The 21,939-nt window shown below is 47.0% G+C and overlaps 1 protein-coding gene across 2 annotated transcripts in view; it reads right to left on the bottom strand.

Moving 5' to 3' along the window:
• WDFY4 (WDFY family member 4) overlaps positions 1 to 21,939 on the bottom strand; it is a 248,503-nt gene that overhangs the window by 106,131 nt on the left and 120,433 nt on the right. For both annotated transcript variants that reach the window (XM_027530472.1, XM_027530473.1), the window contains 6 exons: positions 21,123 to 21,237; positions 19,728 to 19,885; positions 16,600 to 16,838; positions 15,619 to 15,740; positions 13,965 to 14,150; positions 13,108 to 13,244 (listed from right to left, as the gene is read on the bottom strand). In XM_027530472.1, the coding sequence (XP_027386273.1) occupies positions 13,108 to 13,244; positions 13,965 to 14,150; positions 15,619 to 15,740; positions 16,600 to 16,838; positions 19,728 to 19,885; positions 21,123 to 21,237 (957 nt within the window). The remainder of the gene's footprint in view (positions 1 to 13,107; positions 13,245 to 13,964; positions 14,151 to 15,618; positions 15,741 to 16,599; positions 16,839 to 19,727; positions 19,886 to 21,122; positions 21,238 to 21,939) is intronic.

The following is a 21,939-nucleotide window of genomic DNA, read 5'->3' as shown; positions in this document are numbered from 1 at the left end:
TCCTCCTCCTCCTCCAAGTCTCAGCTCAACTTCAGCTTGTTAACATTGTAATTATTTCACCTACCTAGAGGGTCAGGGACACACTTTTTACTGTCAGTATCCTTTGGCCTTAAGCCAGTGTCCTGGGATACGGTAGAAGAGCCATGAATGTGCATGGAAGGTTGAAGGAGGGAAGGTCCAGATCACAGCTGAGTGTTCAGTAGATGAGAGACGGCGGTGGAGATGCATGTGCGGATGGAGTCACAGACACAGATGCTTTTGTGACGCCTAGAAAACTGACATGACCCTTGACAGCTGGCCCCTCCCGCCCTCTTCCTGGACCACTCCACATTCAGTCTGTGATCCACTTGCACTGACCTCCCTCTGTTCTCAAACACATGAACTCATGCCCACCATCAAGCCTTGGCACTAGCCGAGTCCTTTTCGGGAGTTTTCATTCCCCAGGTGTTCAACAGCTACCCTTCCCTCTCAGCTTTATTATCACTTACAACCTATGGCATTCACGAGTCTGCCCCTAGCCCACACACCAGATCCCAGACAAAGACGTCTGTGAGTCAGGAACCATTTGCAAGAATCCGTCTGATGCTCAAGCTCAGCTGTTCCTCCTATCACTCCTAATCAAACCAGTAGATACTTTAGCATCCAAGAACGCCTGAGAGACCTCCCAGGCCTGGACTCCACGCTCTCTGGCTGTCCCCACTCCCTTCTCCACGTCCAGGCCCATTTCCTTCCATGACAGGCCTGGAGCCAAGTTTGCACCAACCCCCATGGACAACAGGGATGAGAAGAAAATTTCAGAACTTCCTGTTCTGAGACTTTGAAAGACTTTTTTAATTAACCAAAATGGTTTCTCATAATAGATGGGTCCCAGGGCGAGAAGGCGGCTGTAACTCACGCAGCAGGCGCCTCGCGGCCGAGCTGGGACTGAGGGGCTGGCGGCTGTGATGGCAGCAGAGCCTCGGAGGGCCCCAGACTGATTCTCCACCCCACGACCATCTGCCGTTTTTTATCATTTATATAGTTTGGGACATTTCTGTCTTATGAACGCTGAAGCATTCCACACCAATGAATACGTTTAAGTTCTACATATTCAAATTTAGAGGAATAAATAATCAAAAGATGTGCTTTCCCCAGCCAAAATCATTATTTTTAAAAGTTGAAAGCCTTTCCTGTAATGATGTTACCCCACCCCAACCACAACATAAGTTTTTGGAATGCCAGCATACCTCACATTAGGAAATCTAATCTGTAAAAACTGAACCTCAAAATAGATTCTTAGGTATAATTATCCTCCAAAGTAAAGGACTGAATTTAGTTTTCAAAAGAATTCAACCCAGGATTTTTCAAGTTGCCAAATTCCTAAGCAAATTTCAGATCTATTTATAAAATATTGACCTATCTACATTTTTTTTCAGAAACGCATCTACTGTAATTCTTCTTAGATATAATCTAGCTAGGGAGATAAATACCTGGACTTCAAGGATTTGTTAAACGTAAGGTCCTGTGTTATTCATCTCTATATTCCTAGTGAGGACTAGTATATCTTCAATAAATCCACGTGCTGTTGAACTACATATGATAGTATTGACATATGCAGTGTTGACTGCATTTGATGTGCTCCACTTCTGTGCAGCATGGTGGTGGAGCCATTCCTTACTGCCAGTTACAGTGACCAGCGGGAGGCAGGACCATGAGCCAGCCATGGGACCAAGTAAGTTATTGTCAGTACTAAATATTCTTTTATTCTGTGGCCTTTGCATTCTTAGTAAGTCATGATATAGCAGACCACATTAAGTTTTAAGAGTAAACCGTTGATAACACTGATAGAGAAATTCTATGTGCTAGTTGAGGTGGGTACTTGCTACATGTTAGGAGAAGGTCACCATCGAGCAATTTTAGCAGAAGGATCCCCTAGTCAGGTCAGGGTCTCTGCTAGCCTAGCCACTGTCCTTTGCATGAATAGGAAAAAGAAACCCTCTCTGGAAAGATGGTGCCCTTCTCCCAGGCCAACATAGACTACACCACAGCTCACGGCTTATCAGCAGAGCTTGGGGATCAATCCCAGTAGTGCCCATCCCTATGTGGATCCCTGGCCCCGTGCCAGTGAGTTTCTCAGCGTGGTGTCACTGTAGTCTGGCTGGCCTCAATCCACTGCCAGTCACTGCACGATGATGTCTGTCCCACCCCAGGCCCCAGGACACCAGCCTCTCTCTGCTTGGACTCCAGGGATATCAGCACCCACAGGGATGACTAGCTAGCAGTTCATCGGGCTCTACTCGTGGCCAAGCTCTGACGCTGATCCTCTCAAGAGGACAAGAGGCAGTCTGTCTTAGGCCTCTGTATTTCTGTCTGCATTCATCTGAAATCTTGTACCTACATAACTGAGGGGCCTGGATCTATCACCACCTAAATCCATCCCTGGAAAAAATTATCCAGGAAGTAATGTAAGAGGTTCAGTATCCTAAGAGACTTCTCCTCCTCCCTGAATGGATGACATCAGCTAGATGCTAAGACGGCCCAGGGTCTTCATGGGAGAAGACGACGATCGTGGTATGATGGGCGCTGAGAGCTCACAGTAAACTGTAAGCTTTAGTAAAGCATGGGAATTCTAGGCTTCCTTCAGGATCATTTGAAGGAGGGAAGCTCTGGGGCTTTGGGCAAGGTGGCTTCTATCTTGGGAGCCGCTTTTCCAGCAAATGTCTAGAGACTGTGATGTTTCAGGAAAGGTCCTAATTCAACAAGGTTACCGTATTCAGCACAACCACAGGTCCATTTCATCAGAAACCAAGGGGCTGCCCTGAGAAAGCAGAACAATGTGAATCTGCAACCAAGAAGTCCAGACCACACGTCTGATTGGGGCAACTCCCCTTTGCCCTGTGCGCGTAGGGACACATGCTCTGAGCAAGTCATTGATTATTCTCCAAATGGAAAAAGTACATCGAAAGAGTTGACCTAAAATGCCTTTAAAGGGCAAGCTCAGCCAGAGAATTTAAGTAACAGAAAGTTTCCAGGAAAAAAAAAAATCAGTTGCGATATTGTTAAACACAAAGGTTACAAACACACACACTAAATAAAATGATCAAATATTCACAAAAGCACGAAACGCAGTAGCAAATGTATCAACTAAACGCTCTGCATACAGCACTGTAATCTCGCAATGAGTCAAACATTGAACAAATGGCAACTTTAATATATACCATTAATAGCAAAGTGTCTGCTTTACTGATGAAAATAAAAACCCTAAAAACTATGTTGCTCTAAGCAGTTTTGAAATGAATATCTGATTCAAAACTTCCCCTGTGCATATAATCACATGCTAATTTACATTTTAATTACTTCCTAAGAAATCAAAAGCATTTGTTGACAGTAGAACATAATGTCAGCTTCACGGTGCACTGTTGGCGGATGCTTAATGAACTTAATTAGATAATTAGTGATGTTAATTATCCTTCTATTATGAAGATAAAGCTGTCTCGCAAATGATGCACTTGGTAAAGAAACATCATTAAAGGTATCAGTGTTTGCTTTGTTCATTTACTTCTATTTTTCAAACTCCTGTAACAAGGACTTGTGATAGCCTGGTAATATTTCAGCTTCTCTTAAAATGAGAGAAGAAAAGCCACTGCTTCCATCAGCCCCACTCTGTGCCTCCCCCTCATTCTGGATCCTACGTATTGGTGACGGGACTGCTGTTTCAAACCCCCTGTTGTTGGGACCTAAGTCTGTGGCCAGTTGTGGTATGGAGCTTCTGTTTCACAACATATCCTTCCTGTGGGCTCTACCATCTATTGTTTTAAGAATGGGTCATGTGGGGACTTCCCTGGCGGTCCAGTGGTTAAGACTCTGAGCGCCCAATGCATGGGGCCTGGGTTCAATCCCTGGCTGGGGAAGTAGATCCCACATGCCGCAACTAAGAGTTTGCATACTGCAACTAAGAACCTGCATGTGCAACAGAGATCAAAGGTCCCCCAGGCCATGGCTAGGACACGGTGCAGTGAGATAAAACAGTATTTTTAAAAATAAAATAAAAATTTAAAAAAAGAATGGGATGTATATACACGTGTAAGCATGAATGCCTGTGCATGTGTGTGTCAAAAAGAGAAATTGAGAGAGGAGGTGTCTTGGTTGAGTGTCCAGACCACTAGGAGAAAACCTAAAGGGTTAATCCTCAAACACACACACACACACACACACACACACACACACACACACACGGTACACACGTTGCCCTGGCCGGGTGCATTTCCGTGAGTCTGCAGTGCTGTGTCCCCAGCTCCATCACCAGGATGCTTTCCTGCCCTGGGCAACCCCATTTTGCATGTGCTGTGGGAATATCTGCATGCCTGACCAAGGGCCATGATACATTATACATGGACTTTACTTTCGGATGCAGTGAAATAAGACACTTCAGAGATTTAAGCAACAAGATACTGGATTTCACCATTTTTCTCTTTCTTGTCCCTGAATACCACCACAGCCAGAGCTTAATAGAGGTCCTTCCTGCAAGAATTCTAGTCCAGACACGCCATGAAGAGCCCTAAGACCAGGCTGGGGAGGGTGGCATTATTTTTCGGGTCAATTATCTCGGGAAAAGCATCAGGAGAAAGTGTCACTGGCAGCCTTACCCACCACAATTAAGAAAACCAAGATTCCATTTAATAGAGGGTCTAAGAACAATGTTCACATCAGTAGAAGCAACACACACTTTCCAAAGTCTTTTTAAAAAGATATATGCTAAAAAAAAGAGAAAAAAAAAAGATATGTGCTGTGTGCTTAGTCCCGCAGTCAGGTCCGACTCTTTGGGACCCCATAGACTGTAGCCCACCAGGCTCCTTTGTTCATGGAATTTTCCAGGCAAGAATACTGGAGTGGGTTGCCGTTTCTTACTCTGGGGGATCTTCCCAATCCAGGGACTGGACCCAGTTTCATTCATTTCTGAGTGCTTTTATTCCTCTAACAGCTGCTGCTGTTGCCAAGTTACTTCAGTGGTGTCTGACTCTCTGCGACCCCCTAGACGGCAGCCCACCAGGCTCCCCCATCCCTGGGATTCTCCAGGCAAGAACACTGGAGTGGGTTGCCATTCCCTTCTCCAATGCATGAAAGTGAAAAGTGAAAGTGAAGTTGCTCAGTTGTATCCAACTCTTAGCGACCCCATGGACTGCAGCCTACCAGGCTCCTCTGTCCATGGGATTTTCTAGGCAAGAGTACTGGAGTGGGGTGCCATTGCCTTCTCCATCCTCTAACAGAGTCCCATTTAATTACTGGCTCACAAGGCTTCTCCCCCTACCGAGCACTGCAGGGTTTACGAGCAATTGTGATTGCTCATGAAGTCTGTGTCTGCAGGTCTCCTCTTTTCCATGGTTTCAGAGGCTTGTTCCTCCAGCCCAGTCCTCCACTGATGTGCTGACATGGGCTATCTTTCTGCCCTCCTGCCCCACCGGGAGAATGTTTTATCAAGACCTCACCAATCTCTGGGTTCTCTCACTCCTTCACTTTCAGAAGTCCTCATGTGCCTTCATTTTCCCTCAAGTTTAAGCTGTGCTGTGCTAAGTCACTTCAGTTGTGTCTGACTCTTTGTGATGCTACGGACTGTAGCCCACCAGGCTCCTCTGTCCGTGAAATTCTCCAGGCAAGGATACTGGAGTGGGTTGCCATTTCCTTCTCCAGGGAATCTTCCCAACCCAGGGATAGAACCCGCATCTCTTATGTCTCCTGCACTGGCAGGCAGATTCTTTATGACTACACCACCTGGGAAGCCCAATTTAGGCTTCCTGCTTCCAAATCTCTCTTTAAAGGCACAGTCATCTGCTGGAAAAGTCCTTTTCCTCCTGCCCATGAACTTCTTGTTGAATTTATGACAAGTTTAAGTAAAAATAGTCCCCATGATGACCTTCTGAATTTCAGATTTTTAAACTCTCCTACACCCTCTTAAAAGGCTTCCTAGGTGTCACAGTGGTAAAGACCCCACCTGCCAATGCAGGAGACACAGGAGACATAGGTTTGATTCCTGGGTCAGGGAGACTCCCTGGGATAGGAAATGGCAATCCACTCTAGTATTCTTGCCTGGAGGATCCCATGGACAGAGGAGTCTGGGGAGCTGTGGTCCATGAGGTCGCAAAGAACAGACAGGACTGAGCGACTCAGCATGCACACGTACACACTGCCTCTTAAAGATTTTTGTCTACAGTCTGTGGAGCCTTATATGAAGGCCATAGGCGCAAGGCCTCGTACTGAGAACACAGATGCGGAGCCCCACACCAGGGTCATCTCGGGAACTGACTGAACCCCCACAGCAACCATTGCCATGAGCCCCCTGATCTAAACCATCCAGCTCCCTGACCCCATATTAGGTAAAAACCCTTCCCATCACCTAAAGACATCCTTCCAGCAGGAATTTTTTTTGTCTTGAGGCCATAAAAACAGGCTAGCTCTCCTTTGAGCTGGTCTGCTGTTCTAACAGTCGGCTCTCCCTGTTAGGAGGTCTACCTGCTATGCTTGCAACGCCCTCTTTATTTCTGCTCTTTGTTCTTAATAAACTCACTCTTTCTGAAATACTCTGTGTCTGGAAATTCTTTTCCAACCCACCCACAGACTATGACATTATTTATTAACAGTAGAACATCTCTGGGAATTCTAACTTCTGATTTCACCGTTGCTTTTTGACTTCCTTGGTTGGTCCCCCGGACTCTACCACTTAACTTCTCTGTCATTTCGAAGCCCATTCTTCACTATTATCAAAAAGTTCTTCCCAGCACTGGGGCGCTCCTGACTTATAATACATTTCCCCAGGTGAGTGAAATCTGAGGCTTCACCCTCAAGGGCTGTTCAGCCCTGGACACGAAGGAGCCAAAACACTAAACCAGAAACGCTGTGTCCCATCAGACCTCACCCTCCTTCCCGAAACAGGGGAGCGGGGTTCTCAGAGGCTCGCAGTGCCTTCAGCATCAGCAAGACTGAAATCTCTCAGCAGCAGGAGACGAATGCAAACATGCCAGAAAGCAAGACCGAGAGTGGCTTGATCACTCCCAGAGTGACCACTCAGGCTTTCCATTCTGCACTCTTCCTTCTTTTTCTGCAGTTTTAATTTGGGCACCATGATTTCTTTAAAGAGAAAATAAATACATTTACACATGAAATGATATGATGTCTGGGAGGTTGCTTCAAAATTATTCTGGGCAGAAGGAGAAAGTAAGTAGGGATAGTGAAGAGACAAGATGGGCCAGGAATTGAAAACTGTGGAAGTTTAGGGGTGAATAGATACATGTGGATTCATTCTTTGTTTTCTCTACTTATATATCCGATTGAAAATTTCCAGTGATTTTTAAAAAGGAAAATGGGTAACATTCGCAGAGTGGATGGTCACAAATGTCATTTTCCTTGCTAGGGACCTGAGTCAAGACTGCTTTTAGTCGAGCTATCACCCCATTGCTGGCCTCAGCCAGCGTCTCCTCCTCCGCCAGGGGCAGGGCCGCTCCATGGCTGGGGGTAGGATGTAGTGGATCTGGGCACACATTCAGGGAAGTAGCTAGCAGCAGGACCATGGTCATCCTACCCACACAAGCGACCAGTCTCGGAGACCATCAAGGCCCCAGGCATGGGCACTGCTCGTTTTGCAGGAAACTCTGGTGCGTCTAGGTAGGCAGGGGCTCACCCACAGGGCAGCCTTTAGAAGACCTCATGGGACCTTGGAGTAAATGCTTAGTGCTTTCATGTCCTTGCCAGGGCAGACCTAAAATTCTTGCAAAAAATTTGTCTTTGGTGTTTTAGCTACTGCAGTGTGCCCTTCTCTGGCTTTCAGGGAGTTCTCATTCTTTTCTGTTAATTCTAATAGGACCCTAGCTTTCCTCCATGGGTCATGTCAACATTTTAATATAAGACTTTGAAAACAGCAGCTGAAAACTTGCTCAGCTATCACCAAAACCAGGGAAATGTGGCAGACACAAGCCCGGCTCTTCTCCACCCTTCTGCTCCACTATAAACCTTCTAAGTTTACTCGGCTGAGGTATACGTGGCCCCTGCATGGGACATCTGTCCACACGGGTACAGTTAGTCATCAGAGGACACTGGGGTGAAATCCAGCTCATGCTTTGCTGAACAAGACACAGGTCAGGGGCCTGCGTCCACCCAGAGGGGCTCCCACCTCCTTATGGGATAGAATTGGCCCCCAACATCCACCTGCTGGTCCCCTGGTTTGTTCCTTCCCCTCCTCCGCAGAGCGCAGGAAACATCTGGATCACACAGCTCCCACGCCTCCCACTCGTGGGTGCTCTCCATTCTCCTGGCCTGATTTAAGAGGCCTGGAGCTAGGACCTGTCTTCCGTGGCACTTCATTTTGTTTTGCTAACCCCGGTCATGGTTAGACAGTTTCCCTGTGTGTTTTTTGGTTTCTACTGCTCCGGCCACTGCCTCTGCAGCTCCAGCATCTCCTGTGTGAATGATGCTACAGCCCCAGCCTGTCCCTTCTCCCAAGGGCCCTAAACTCCAACGTAACCTGTACAAACAGAAATATGCCATTCTCTTGCTTAACCCCCAGTGCCCCCCGATCTGCCTCCATGCCCATCCCCCTCCTCACATCCACTCATCCTCACAACCCCTTCCCACCTGACTTCCAGCTCCTATGTTCCATGTGCCCACTTTCTCTTTGCTGATGCTTAAAAAAAAAAAAAACACACAAAAACCAGAAGATGGCATACTTTATGTTTTGGAATAATCTGGGATCCACGGAAAAGCAGTAAAGATAGTACACAGCATGCCCGTCAGCCCCTCACCGAGTTTCCCATAACGAAGTGCATCTGCCAAGACTGGGAAACCAACACTGGCTGTTGGGGTTTTCCCAACCTATTCTTAAACAAGAAAGTCTGAAGCTGAGCAGGTGACCAAAGTCACCTGCTGTGAAGAGGGATGGCTGGCCAGAGTGTGCCCTCTGGATCTCCCCAAGTTGAGAGAGGCATAATAAAGTGACTTCCTGGGCACCCTCAGTTGGCCTTTGGTGACCTCAAGGGAGCCCAGGGTCCCAACTTATGTCCAATACACTCATTCCCACAGCCTTCACCCTGGTAAAGACCATGACTTCACATTCTGGTCCCAGAAGGGACTGTGATGGAGGTCAGGGGGAGAAAAAGAAGAAATACCATCTATCATATCAGTCTTGCCTCAAAGTTCAGCTCACCTGCCGAGAAGCAAGCCTTTTCTACTGAAAATGAAGTTAGGTAAAAGGCATCGGGAATCGGACGTTGTGTGTCTCCCTCCAAGAAACAATTTATCAGTGCTATAGAGCCGTCAGCTGCTGACATGATGAGGAATAACACCGAATGAATAATGTTTCCTCCAAACCCAACTCCTTTAATTACAAGCCTCTTCTTTCCAGAAGAGAGACAGAAGACGCAGAAACGCCAATTTCATGCACTTGTGCCTGAATAATGTCTCCATGCTGCTTTTTCCAGATGGCGACCTTCTCACTGGAGGGACTAATGATGTGGGCATATTTAGGGAAAAACCAATAACGGAGTCTTTAACCTTCAACAACAAAATGCGTGTTGTACAAAATGTTCCTTGGGATACATTAGAAAATATCAATTACATTGCTCACTGAGGTGTAATCAGCTGTAATAATCAAAATTAATTTTTAAAAATAATTAAACAGACCCCAGGGCAAATAGTTGTGTTCTTATCCTATGGCATCACAGCGTACGTATGTACCTGAGAAGTTGTGCCTTCTGTTACCAACAAAGGCATCTAGCGTGGAGGGGGATGGATGTGGGCTCTACAGGCTGGCGGGTTTCTTCCCACACAAAGAAGGGAGAGCCCGGGGCAGCTCCACACACATTCTTTAAGAACCTTCCATGCACTGCCAGGCACAGTACCCATCCCAGACTGAGTTACTGGCAGGAGATGCTGCTCAGCAAAGATGCAGTTACTCTTTTTCAATTAAAGCATGGTCCACTTTGTTTCAAAAGTGATTTCTCTTTCAAAATTCCACAAGACAGAGTAAGCTATAGAAAAGATAGGCTGGAGGTAAAATGGGGCTCAACCAAGAAGATGTGCGTGTAAATGCATGTGTGCTTGTACATGTGTTTGCAAAAATTTATCCCGCTGGGCACGTGCAGTTACCCAAGTTGGGCCATGCTTACCTCTCTGGCTTCCAAGTGCCAAAATGAAAGAGGAAAACATAACCATGTCAGAAGTTTTCCTTTGTATAAGTTGCTGTGGAAAAGCACAATCCTTCCTGGTACTAACGGCTGAGGGACATGTACCCTGAGGCTGTCTGGCCCCCACTGCAGTCCAGCCACACTGGCCTTTGCTCTCCTACGACCTCCAACACACTCCTGCCTCGGTGCCTTTGCCTGGTGGTCCTTCCTGCCTGACCATTCTTTCCCAGCGTGACAAGGCTCCTATCTTTCCTTATTTCTGGGCTTTCACACCTCCGTACCAGAGAAGACTTCTGGCCACCTCCATCTAAGTGGCCCAGCACCTCTCTCTTCACCCTATCTCACTTACTGCTCCATTTTTCCTTATTGCAATTAGCACCCCAAGATTACAAACTTATTTATCTTTTTATTGTCTGTCTTCACCTACTAGAATGCAGTCTCCTTGGAAGCAGAAAATATGCTGGTGTTTCCTTCTGTAATCTCAGTACTTAGAGCAGAGTACTGAATAAGCACTCAATAAAAATTTGTGGAGTGAACGAATGGATGAATGAGACCTCAATGCTGTAGAAGACATCTTCAGCAGTTTGCCTTCACCAAAGACAAAGCCAACTTCAAATATTCTTTCTTTCAGATCTCACCATGTGAGCCAAGAACAAACTGCTATTATATAAGTCATCTGTAAACTGACATGGCCCCAAACACTGCTGTCCACTCAAGCTTCTTTCAGATGGGTTGTTTCTCAACAGACCTCCCTAGGACTCAGAGGTGCTCAGCTGTGCTGGTGCCAGTGACCTGGCAAGAGGCAGTATCAGTAGTGCAGGGGTTCCCATAAAACACATGTGCACGCCCACTGTCCCAGTCGTTGCTTCCCCAGCTGCCCAGCCAGACTAACCTATCCTCCTGGGGACAGTGACCAATCAACTTGGTCAAGGAGTTGGAAGCTTCAGAAAGCCCAGGGAAGAGGGCCTGGACCCGTGCTGCTACAAATGGCCCTGCTGAGGAGCAAGTGCTTGGGCACAAGCAGGGGTGTTCCTGCTTCCAAGGTTGGGGCAGCTGAGCCACAGGTGCTATAAAGTAAATTGGAATTTTGTAAATTGCTCTATTTCGAAAGCACTGATACATTCCAGGGGCTTCCACACTGTGTAGTGTGAGCAGAGCACATTTCTGGTTTGAAGTCCAGGAACTGAAGCTCTGAGAGGTTATGGAGTTGTCTAAGTGTGTGCTCAGCAGTGCAGAGACTATGAATGAAGATCCTATTTCTACTCTGCAGATTTTTTTTTTTTTTTTAGATTTTTATCACACATCTATAAAATGAGACTAAAAGTAGTTGTGTGATGTAGCTGGCACAGAAACCTGTTATTCACTCCGTCGGTCAGCCAGTAAGTCTGTAGACAAATATAATGAGCAGTGTCTTCCACAAGCCAATCACTGAGGACACAGCCTGCCTTCAGCTCTGAACACCACGGGCCCGGCCAGCCTGGTCAATTTTATCTTCTGTCTTCCTTTCCATCTTGGGTTTTCTCTGCTTGTCCTGAAGTCTACTGTTTCTGAAGCTTGGAAAGAAGACGCTCCCCTTCCCCAGGAGGTCTGGGCACTTGCAGGCAGCCCCTCATTCCTCTCTTCTCCCAGCATCCAGTGACGGGGCCCTCCCCATCAGGCACCGACCCCAGTGGACAACAGACTCGTGGTGACAGCAGGATCCAGACTCTGAGCACACAGCATATGGAGTCAACCTCGCTCTCCAAAGTCATACGGGCAGAGTTCCAACTGTGTAATGTATCTGCCAACAATCCACCCCACTCCTTGGGGAGTCCCTTCTCACAGTTTCCCACAGGTATTTGTCCCATTGTGGAGGTCAGGAGGTAAATGACTCAGAGGAGTTAAGTGAATTTCCCAAGGTCTCTTGATCCTAAGGCTGTGACTATGAAAGGACTACCTTCTGCCTCTAAAGGTAAGTCAGTGACCCCAGCATTAGACTATATGACAGACTGCGTTCTCCAAGGAGAGCCTCGGCAATATTTCCAGTAGATGTGCTCTTGCAGAACCTTGCCACCTCCCTGCCAGGAGGTAGAACCTTTGCCCTCCCCATGAACCTGGGAAGAGCTCTGTGCCTGTCTGGACCAAAAAGGACTGCTGCAGAGGTGATGCTGCATGGCTTCCAAAGCTGGGTAATGAAAGGCAATGGGCCTCCACCTTTCTCTCTCCCTGTCTCCATTTTTCTCTCTCTTCTTCTCCCTCACTATGGAAATATAAAACTCAGCCACTAGGCAGTAAGGAAGCTTAAGACGCATGATGAAGTCATGTGTAGGTGTTCTGGTCAACAGTCGCGGCCAGAGCCAGCAGCAATCCTCAGATGTGTGAGTGAGTTTTCCCATGATCTCACCTAAGGCCCCGGACATCATGGAGTAGAGACACCCCTAACTCCTGCTGTGCTCCAGATCCCTTACCACAGCATGCACGATCACACACACACACACAATCATGTCGGTATTGCTGAGTTTTAGGTTGGTTAGAGACACGGATTAGAAAACCCCAATGGATCATCCCCATGTGGTCAAGAGGACCCACCACCATGTCTCCCCAAAATGGCACCACCGCTTCTGCCCCCCTTTGCTGTGCCCACATACTCAGCTCCTGCTGAGCTGTGGGGTAGGGCTCTTGCAGTACACCTGACTCAAAGAAAATGGTCACGAGGATTGGTTTGGATTTCAACGCCTTAAGGAACAGCTGCTCTTGGCGCTCAAGTGGTGCCCATATTAACTTCTGGCTAAAGCTAACCTAAGACCTGACTCCCCTAGATGTAGGCTCTACTGGGAAGCCACATGTATTGCTCTTGAATGTTTGGAAGAACACGGAAGCAGATCATATCCAGGGACGAGAGAGAGAAAAGCCATGACACATGGGTATTTGAAGCAAATGTCTGCTGTTTTTTTCCTAAGGCAAAGGGGTCTGGGCTCACCTCTGCTTTGCACTCAGGGTCCTTGGTCTGCCGCCCAGGCATCAGCCTCATGGCTGAGGACAAGCTGCCACTCCATGAAGAAACTTTGCTGTGGTGTCCAACGTTTGAGCGACTGGCCAGTGACTTCCTTTCAGATGCTGATGATAGAGAAGCAAAGACATCAGAGGTGAAGTTAAGACGGAGACACGCATGATTTCTATAGCTTGCTTGGCTCTCAAGGGGCCATCCAGGGCCACAAGCCCAGCGGGCCTGTCTCCAATAAGGGAGACAACCTAGCCTAAAAGTTTGAATCATTATGATTTGTTGATGCTGAAAAACTTAAAAACAAGTATGTGAGACATAACTTGTGAGTAATGGCCTCTTTAAAATGAAACTTAAGACATCATTCCTACAATGGCATTGACTAATACGAGAGTAAAAATGTTGAGTCACTGATAGAATGCAAAAGATGTTAATATCTTTGGGATGAAGACTTTTACTTGGAACTTGAAAAACCCGAGACTCCAGGTCACTGCATGACTTGGCACAAGGTTTCAAACAGGATCTGTGACTATCAGGGCAGGACCAAAAACCCTAAGTCCCAGAGTCCAGGCGAGAGCTCCAACATGTGGCCCTTTCCTCTCACTAGAGTCTGCTTGCCTGCTTGGCACCTCTGGCCTTCCTTTCATCTGAGATGCAAAGCAGCATTAGTTCTTTGAGCAAAGACTTATGAGGCTTCGGTGATGTAAATCCCACCCACCAAAGGGATGACAGAGGAGGTGTGGTGTAAAAGGCTCTGGGCCCTGAGTGGAACTCTGGGGAAGCCTGGCTCTTTGAGACTCAGAAGTTCTGTTCCCTGAAGCCAAGTAGACAGAGACCTAGATAATGCTGCCAGGCCTTGAGCATTGTCTCTTCCCAGAGTGGGGTGATCTCCTCAATCTTCACTTCACTCTCTCCAGGTTTCACAGAAAGATCGATTTTGAAGGTATCCTCCAGTTCCTGCCGCCTCTGTGCCACGAGCTGCTGCCAGAGAATCCGTACAGTCTTCTGGATATTGTGCTGAACTAATGGAGAGAGTACATCGCATGATCAGAGCAGCCTCAGTGCTTCCCCCAGAGAAAGCCAGGAGATGGCATATCATGCTCCTTTTTTGTGCATCTTTCTTGAACATCACCTCGGCTTTGCAAGCTCCAGCCAGAAAGCTGTCAGTATGTAGAGCCATAGGACAAGGATAATAGCTACCAACATCCTTGTGACCTGGCCTCTCCCCCATCTCCACCACCAAGTCTTGCCTGCCTCACATGTCCAGAGCTGGGAAACATGATTGATGGGCTCAATGAGCCTCTTTCTCCCATCCCCAATCCTGTTAGATACCAAACAGAGAGATACCCTGTGTAAGCTCTAGGTAACAAAGTAGCTCCCCACAAACAGCTCCTTCGAACCTTGACTTTCATGTTAGCCCCTCAGGGGGATGGACACAGGGGCCCAGGAGCCAGGCCAGTCCTCTCTGGTCATACTTCCAATTGCCTGCCCATCCCGTGCCCAGGATCTGCAGGGAAATGGACAAATCCAGCCAGTTGTAACTGCTCTGTGCCTAGCCTTCTACTCTGAACTGTGCCTGTCTTCTGATTTGGGGTCACTTGGCTCCCTCTTCAGTACCAGCCTCTATAGCTTGTTTTTTTCACCCCAGGAGAATGGACATTGTTCTGTCCACTCTACTAGTTAAATCCCAGAATGCAAGTATTCATGTTGTAATTAAGACTGCAGCAGAGTAAACTCTAAACACACAAGGTTTTTAGCACTGGCTTTGGGACCAGAAAATAAGGGTCCTTATCCCTTCCACCTGGCATCACAAGATATCACAAGGTAAGTGTCACGGTCAGCCAGCTAAAGTGGCAGAAGAAGGTCTGCTAAGGCATTCTGGATCAAGAGGGAGAAAGTTCTCAGATACATGGATCTGGCTGCCTTTTCTTCCCCCACCCCACCCCCACCCCCACAAACTGCCAATCCCTGTAACTTGATTTGATGCTATCAAATCCAAGAATAAAATCCAGTAAGCCAAGTATCTTATAAAGTAATGAGTTGCTTTACTTCATTTCCATTTTCTAGAGAAGAAAGCTGAGAGATGGTTAGGTTTGGCTTGAGTGAGATAGCATACCCGTTTCCACATCTAGTGGCCCAAAGAAAAGTCAAGAGACCAGCTCAGAAGTTAAACCAACTTACAGCAAAGTTCTCAGCCTTTAGTTAGTATACCAAGTTCTTAGTCTCACGAAGTTCCACAGAACTTTCCCTTTATCCATCCATCCATCTATCCATCCATTCTATTTCTTGTATACAAAGATCATTCCAGTTTTATTCTCTACCACGTTACCTTGCTATATTATTACATTGTTCTAGGACCTCTTCTGGCTTTAAAGAATCTTCTTCATAGTATTTGCTCCCTTGTCTTAGGGGGAAAAAATGAAAAATGCAACCCTAGCAATTAGCACTATCCATCTACTCCTCCACAAACAAACAACAAATAAAATGTACCATCGCTCAAGCTTGGGAATTCTTCCCCTCTTTTTTCTCTCACTTCTTCATTTGGAGAAAGGAAGACTTGATGATAAGGAGTCATTCTAGGCTTGGGTTCCAATCCAAATCCTTCTGGATAACTAGTAGAGAAGAGATTGTTCATCATGAACTCCAGTTTCTTTGGGATCATTTCATTGTTCTTTGTTACAAATAATTATCCTTCAAACTCAGTACACATCAACATGAAAAAAGAAAAAAAAAAAAACTTGTCTAATCAAGTTAAAGCAAGCATCTATGACAATTTCCATGACAGATGTTTTACAGAAGCATTCTATAAAAAAAAAAAAAAAGCTGTCTTTTTATTTCTATCTTATTAAATCCCATCTATGCTCCCAACAGGCTCCCTCCACCCTCTCTTGGTTTCCCCATGAGGAGAACTGGTCATTTCTTTTTGCAGACTCCTGAAACATTGAAATCTGCCTTTACTTGGCACTAATCTCATTCCTTGTGGAATGGGGCCAGGGCCAGCTTCATGGGCCTGTGACTCGTACAATTGTGTACGGTCCTCACTCGGAAGGGTCCCATGCCTGGGCTCTGCTGTCGCAATCTTGAAATTCTTAGTAATTTTTGAACAAGAACCTTGTATTTATATTCTCCTGCCGACACGTCATATAGCTGCTTCTAAATAGGGTGCAGTGGTTCACATCTTAGATTCCCTATGGGCCATGTGCTCCAGAATTCCTGGGGGTATTCATGTCCAAGCACCCCTTTCTCTGGGCCCACGTTACCTTGCTGTATTATTACACTGTTCAAGGACCTCTCACCCAACCAAGCAGATAGACAGTACATGTTTGTGGATTGAACCAAACATGAGAAACAAGGATATGAAAAAATACCAGTGTGTGAGAATGTCCATTATTGAGATTTCTAGGATAAAGTCCCTTTGGGTTTTGGAGGTCTCTTCACCATATAGAGGGATTTGAGGTGAGCGGCTCTAACCTTCTTGCGCTGAGCAGCAGCAGACAATGCATGAGACACATGAGGAAGCTGGCGTTGGAATTATAGGTGGCAAACAGAATGTCCCAGTGCTCCTGAAGGAAGCCCAGGGTGCTGAGGAGGCTGAGGCATTCGGAGAGGGACTGGTGGGGCTTGGAGAGGCTGTAAAGGATGACTTTGTTTAGACTGCTGTACAGTGCACTGATGGCAGTGTCCTTCTGAGCAGAGGCATTCTCGATGACCTGTGTCATAAAAGAAACACACACACATGTGCTTGGGAACACTCTGAGGTTTAGACACCAACCCAGTTAATCATGAAAATGATACAGTCTCAGATTCCTTTCTGTATTTCAAAACGTGACATTTCTAAAATCAAAAAAGGACTACTTCCTCTACCTTGGATCTTCTATTAAGGGGGTGACCAATAAAGGGAATTCAAACATTTAAGCCTACCAAAAATAGGTATCAAAATCAAAAGTTTACCATAGTCAAATTATGTACAGCAGACATGGGGAACCAGAGCTTTCCGTGTTACCAATGTAACAAAGTTGACACTCTGTATACAAGCACGAGCTACTGATAGCATCTAGATTTAAAAACATGTTATTAACTATTAATACTTGTTGTCAGGCATAGATTGTTATGCTATTCCAGTTACCATGCCAAGTATTTTTGCATTTATTTGCATATGTTTACATATATTGCTTCATTTAAACATCATAACAACACCATGAAGTAGACACTAAGATGATCACACTTTAGGGATAAAAAGGCCGAGAGTTTGAGAGATGGGAGAGATAGGTGGTCAGCAAGAGTAAAACCTACACCAGACACTTGAGTCATCCTCTTAACCACTGTATTTTCTAACGGAGATGTGCACTCAAATACCCATGGACTTCAGTATGTGAGAGATTTTAGAGGGTTAAGACAGAAGGTCCTGATTTGTGGTCTGAACATTGAAGCCATCCATCTGTTTGACTTCATTGAAAAGAATCCATAGAACAAATGCTCTGTGTGAAATTTTCCAGTAGATTAGGAAGGTCCTTTGTTACTTTTAGATCGCTCTCTTCAAATTTCATAGGTAACGCAAGTTTTATACTAATTAAATGTTATTTTAAAATGCTGGATTTGGGGCTCATGTTTTTGTCATCATCCTCTCCTCCTTTCAAAGATGGGTCACATCTTTCAAACTGAAGTTCAGAGTTGTGAGAGTCACAGGTGGTGAGCAGGAGAGAAGGGTGGTGGATGTGGGCAGTGAGAGTCCTGGGGCCTGGCACCTGCTGAACAGCCCCAGGAGGCACCAATGCTTTGGTATTAGCTCTGAGTATTTGCTTTGACCACTAGGGAGCTGCTATGGATTGATTGTTAGTACCACCTCCAAATTCATATGTTGACACCCTAGTATTGTAATGTTATGTATTCAGAGATGGGATGTGATGTATTTAGAGATGGGATCTCTTGGAGGTGACTAGGTAGTGAGGATGGAGCCCTCAGGATGGGATTAATGCCCTTATAGGAAGAGACAGGTCAGCTTGCACACTCTCTCTCTCTCTATTATGTTGAGGGTACAGTGAGAACATGACCATCTATAAAACCAGAAAAAGAGCCCTGGCAGACCAGCTGGCACTTTGACCTTGGACTTCCCAACCTCTAGAACTCTGAGAAATAAATGTTTGCTGCTAAGTTCCCCAGTCTATAGCTTTCCGTAATAGGAACCCAAACTCGCTAAGATAGGAACTTGGTGGCTACTCTCATTCTCGACACAACCTCCCAAGAATCTGATTTTAATCCCCTTGGAGCTGACAAGGGATATTTCTCCCTTCTTGGAGTTATTTTTGAAGAAGCCTCTGAATACCTTCTTTTCAGGTGGCCTAGAACTGAGCATCAGCCAGACTGAATACCACTCTAGGAAGTGTGCCAAGGCCCTGTCCTGGAGTATGCAGGTGCCTCCACAGACAGAAGGTGCTGGGGGCACTGTGCCCCTTTCTCTACAAGGCATGAAGAGGAAGGAGAGGGGCTCCTGGATCCCGCTGCAGAGAACACACCGGGAGCTGCGGGCACGAGCTTCTGGAGGCAGATTTCAGCTTGTAAGAGAAAGTGCTTTCCAAACGTCACGGGTGTCCTGCTGCCTTGAACTCCCTCACACCACAGAAGGGCTCCTCACAAAAAAGTGAATGGCCACTTGTCAGGAAAGGTTTCCAGAATGAAATGGGAAGCAGCAAGGGTCAAAACAGAGTTCAGCTCTGGCATTCTGAGATTTTGTGAATCTGTGTGTGTGCATGTGTACACACATACAATAAAGAATGTGTGCACACATGCACACACAGACTTACATGTAAGCACGTATCTGCAGGCATGCATTGACACGCGTGGATGTGCATGTAGATGGAGAGAGAGCGAGAGAGGACACATGCAAGAGAAATCGGACCAGATAAAAACAGACTCTGGCTTCAATTTCAGGAAGGCCCAAATATGACAAATGGAACTGGATTTTATAGGAGAAAATGAAATAGAACTTTTGGCCGTAAAGACCTCTTGACTGTTTGTTGATGAGGAATAACAATAATTAGGCTGAAATCCAATACTTTGGCCACCTGATGTGAAGAGCTAACTAACTGGAAAAGACCCTGATCTGGGAAAGACTGAAGGCTAAAGGAGAAAGGGGAGGCAGGCTGAGATGGTTAGATAGCATCATCGTCTCAATGGACATGAATTTGAGCAAATTCTGGGAGATAGTGGGGGACAGAGGAGCCTGGTATGCTACAGTCCACGGGGTCACAAAGAGTCAGACACATCTTACCAACTGAACAGCAACAAAGACTAAACTAACATTCACAATAAAACCCAAAGCGGGTGTGCAGCGTCTAGGCGAGGACAGAGCTGAGGCGCCCGTGCAGCAGGCTGTGGCCCCGACCACGGAGATGTGTCTCGGGTGGTCCAAGGTGAGAACACTGCAGGGTGTTCAGCAGCCACCAAGCGTTGCCGGGGCGGTAAAGTGCTCCCCCTCCTCCCGCCCAGCTCAGATTCTGCTCCCAGGAAGGACAGCAGGTGAGTCTGGACCAAGTGGACGGCAATCAGCAGACACCTCCTCAGCAGGCAGCTTACCACCACGGCCAGTGTGAGGTTCTTACCACCATGATGTGCTCCGTGATGAAGAGAAGGATGTGTCTGGGGTCTGCCGAGAACATTCCACTGTACAGCTTCTCCACCAGCTTCTGGATGAAGTGGGAGATGTTGGCAAGGGAAGGAGCAGCAGCAGCTTCTGCATCCGGCTGAGGCTCTCTACTGCCTGGAGGGTGGGAGAGGGCGACAGACCAAGGCTGAGAAATCAGCCGTCTGAATTGCCTTCTTTGCACAACAGTCTCCAAGCTCCTCTCAGGAACCAGCCACGTCTTACTCACCTCTGTCCATCTCATTGTAATCTGTATAACCGTTGCTTCAAAAACAGGATCTTATATACTGTAGGTACCCAATGAATGCATGTTTATTCAAAGTGATATTGAATAGTCAGTGATATGAACCAAGAGGGAGGAGGCAAGTGAGGAGCAGCACATCCTCCAGTGACCATTTGGAAGAAGAGTGGATGAGAATTTAAGGCATAGGCAATGGGAAGGCTGTCATGGTGACCCAAGTCCCTGTTGTTATGTGGGGAAGAGGATGAAGCTGTAAGATCAGATCGCCCATCTGTGCTCACCAACACAGCACACACTGTGCTCAGACATGGATGCAAGCATCTCAGTTAATTCTCATTAACAACCCTCTAAGTTACCCATGACCGTTCTCCTCACTCACATGGTCCTGCCTCTGCCTGGAGTAATGCCACCGTCCAGTCATAGAGCCACGCTCAGAACAGGGCTACCAAGCTTTCACTTTTCATCACTCCACTACCCGACCATACTCAGATGGCTCAGAAAACCAAAAGTCAGGGTCTCCTCACTGTGGGGCAAGAGGAATCCAGGACACCAGTCATGTCACTAAGGGTTCCACGGCTCAGGAACCACAGAAAGGACTTTCATACAATCTTGTTGGGAGGTTATAGCTGCCCCAGACCCAAATGTTCTGAATGAAGTTTCAATTTGAACTTCTTTGGGCAATGGCAGCATCTTCATCCAGGTTCATTCATTTAAGAATTGTTTACTGTGCCCAGGCATAGGGGAGCAAAAGAATCTTCAATTCAGGTGGACATTTTGACTCCTCTCATAAGAAGAAAATTTTATACTGAAGCTAGAGGATAACTGATGTTGGCTCAGAGGACAGGACTTTGTCTCTGATTGAATCAGGAATGGCAGGGGTGACATGGAAAGTAGTAAGACGGCCATTCCAGGGGTCTCCGGGCACAGTCACTGAGCTCTTATTGCAGACAGGTGGAGGGCAGTTTGCCATGGTTCCTAAAGCATCCACAGTCCCGCGGCCTAGTCTTCCTCTAGGGTTCTGGGGTCAGCAGTTGGCAGGAGGTGGCTTCCTACTCAGCTGTCAGCAACCCTGTGTCATAAACCAGGAGGAATAAGTCATCCACCCGCACTCACCTCTCAGCATCGATGCATGACCTCCACTCATCACGTGAAATATTTCCATGGTGGAAAGCAAGATCTCAGACTGAAAGTCCCGCTTCTGTTGAGTGGTGGCGTTGTCTGGAGAAGCCTGCAAGCAAACCCTGAGCTAGACACCAGCCACATGGCCCTCATGTCCACTCAGTGCCCACCATGTCCACTCGGTCCCTCTCCTGGTCCATATGCTAACGCTGCAGCTGCTGGAACTGTGCACAGCCAACAGCTCACAAGTGCCCCTTCTCTGGGGCATTGCCCTCTGCTGATCAAGTTGCTTTACCCAGGAGGCAATGCCCATTCCCAGGACAAGTGGTGGTGGTGGGGCAACAGTAAATGACCACCTCGCATGTACCTCAAGGTGGGGCCAACTCTGGGATGCAGATACAGCACACCTCAGCTCCCCTGGGAACCAAGCTACTTCTGAAGCCAGGTCCTTCCTAGTTTCTCCCGCATCCTCCTCTACATCCCTTCTCTGCTTTCCTGAGAGCACTGCCCCCAATATATCACTTCCAGAAAATCTCCACCTCAGACTGTTTCTAGAGACCTGGCTAAGACCTGCCGTCCTTCATCTCTTCACTGCTGCTTGGTGAGCTCCCTCTGCTGGGCACTGTGGTTCCCCAAAGACTCCCTCCCACCAATCATTGCAGTCCCAGGAGATGTTCCTGACCACCAACCAGCTGGCATGGACATGCTTGGGTGAGCTCTCTCAAGAGACTGGCCCTCGGGGCTCTTTGGGCATACCCCACCCTCTTGGTGCCCACACCCTCCCCGGTCTGTTCCCACAACACAGGCCCGA

This window comes from Bos indicus x Bos taurus, chromosome 28 (assembly GCF_003369695.1).
Source record: "Bos indicus x Bos taurus breed Angus x Brahman F1 hybrid chromosome 28, Bos_hybrid_MaternalHap_v2.0, whole genome shotgun sequence".
NCBI lineage: Eukaryota > Metazoa > Chordata > Mammalia > Artiodactyla > Bovidae > Bos > Bos indicus x Bos taurus.
This window is presented reverse-complemented; position numbering and strand designations above follow the sequence as displayed.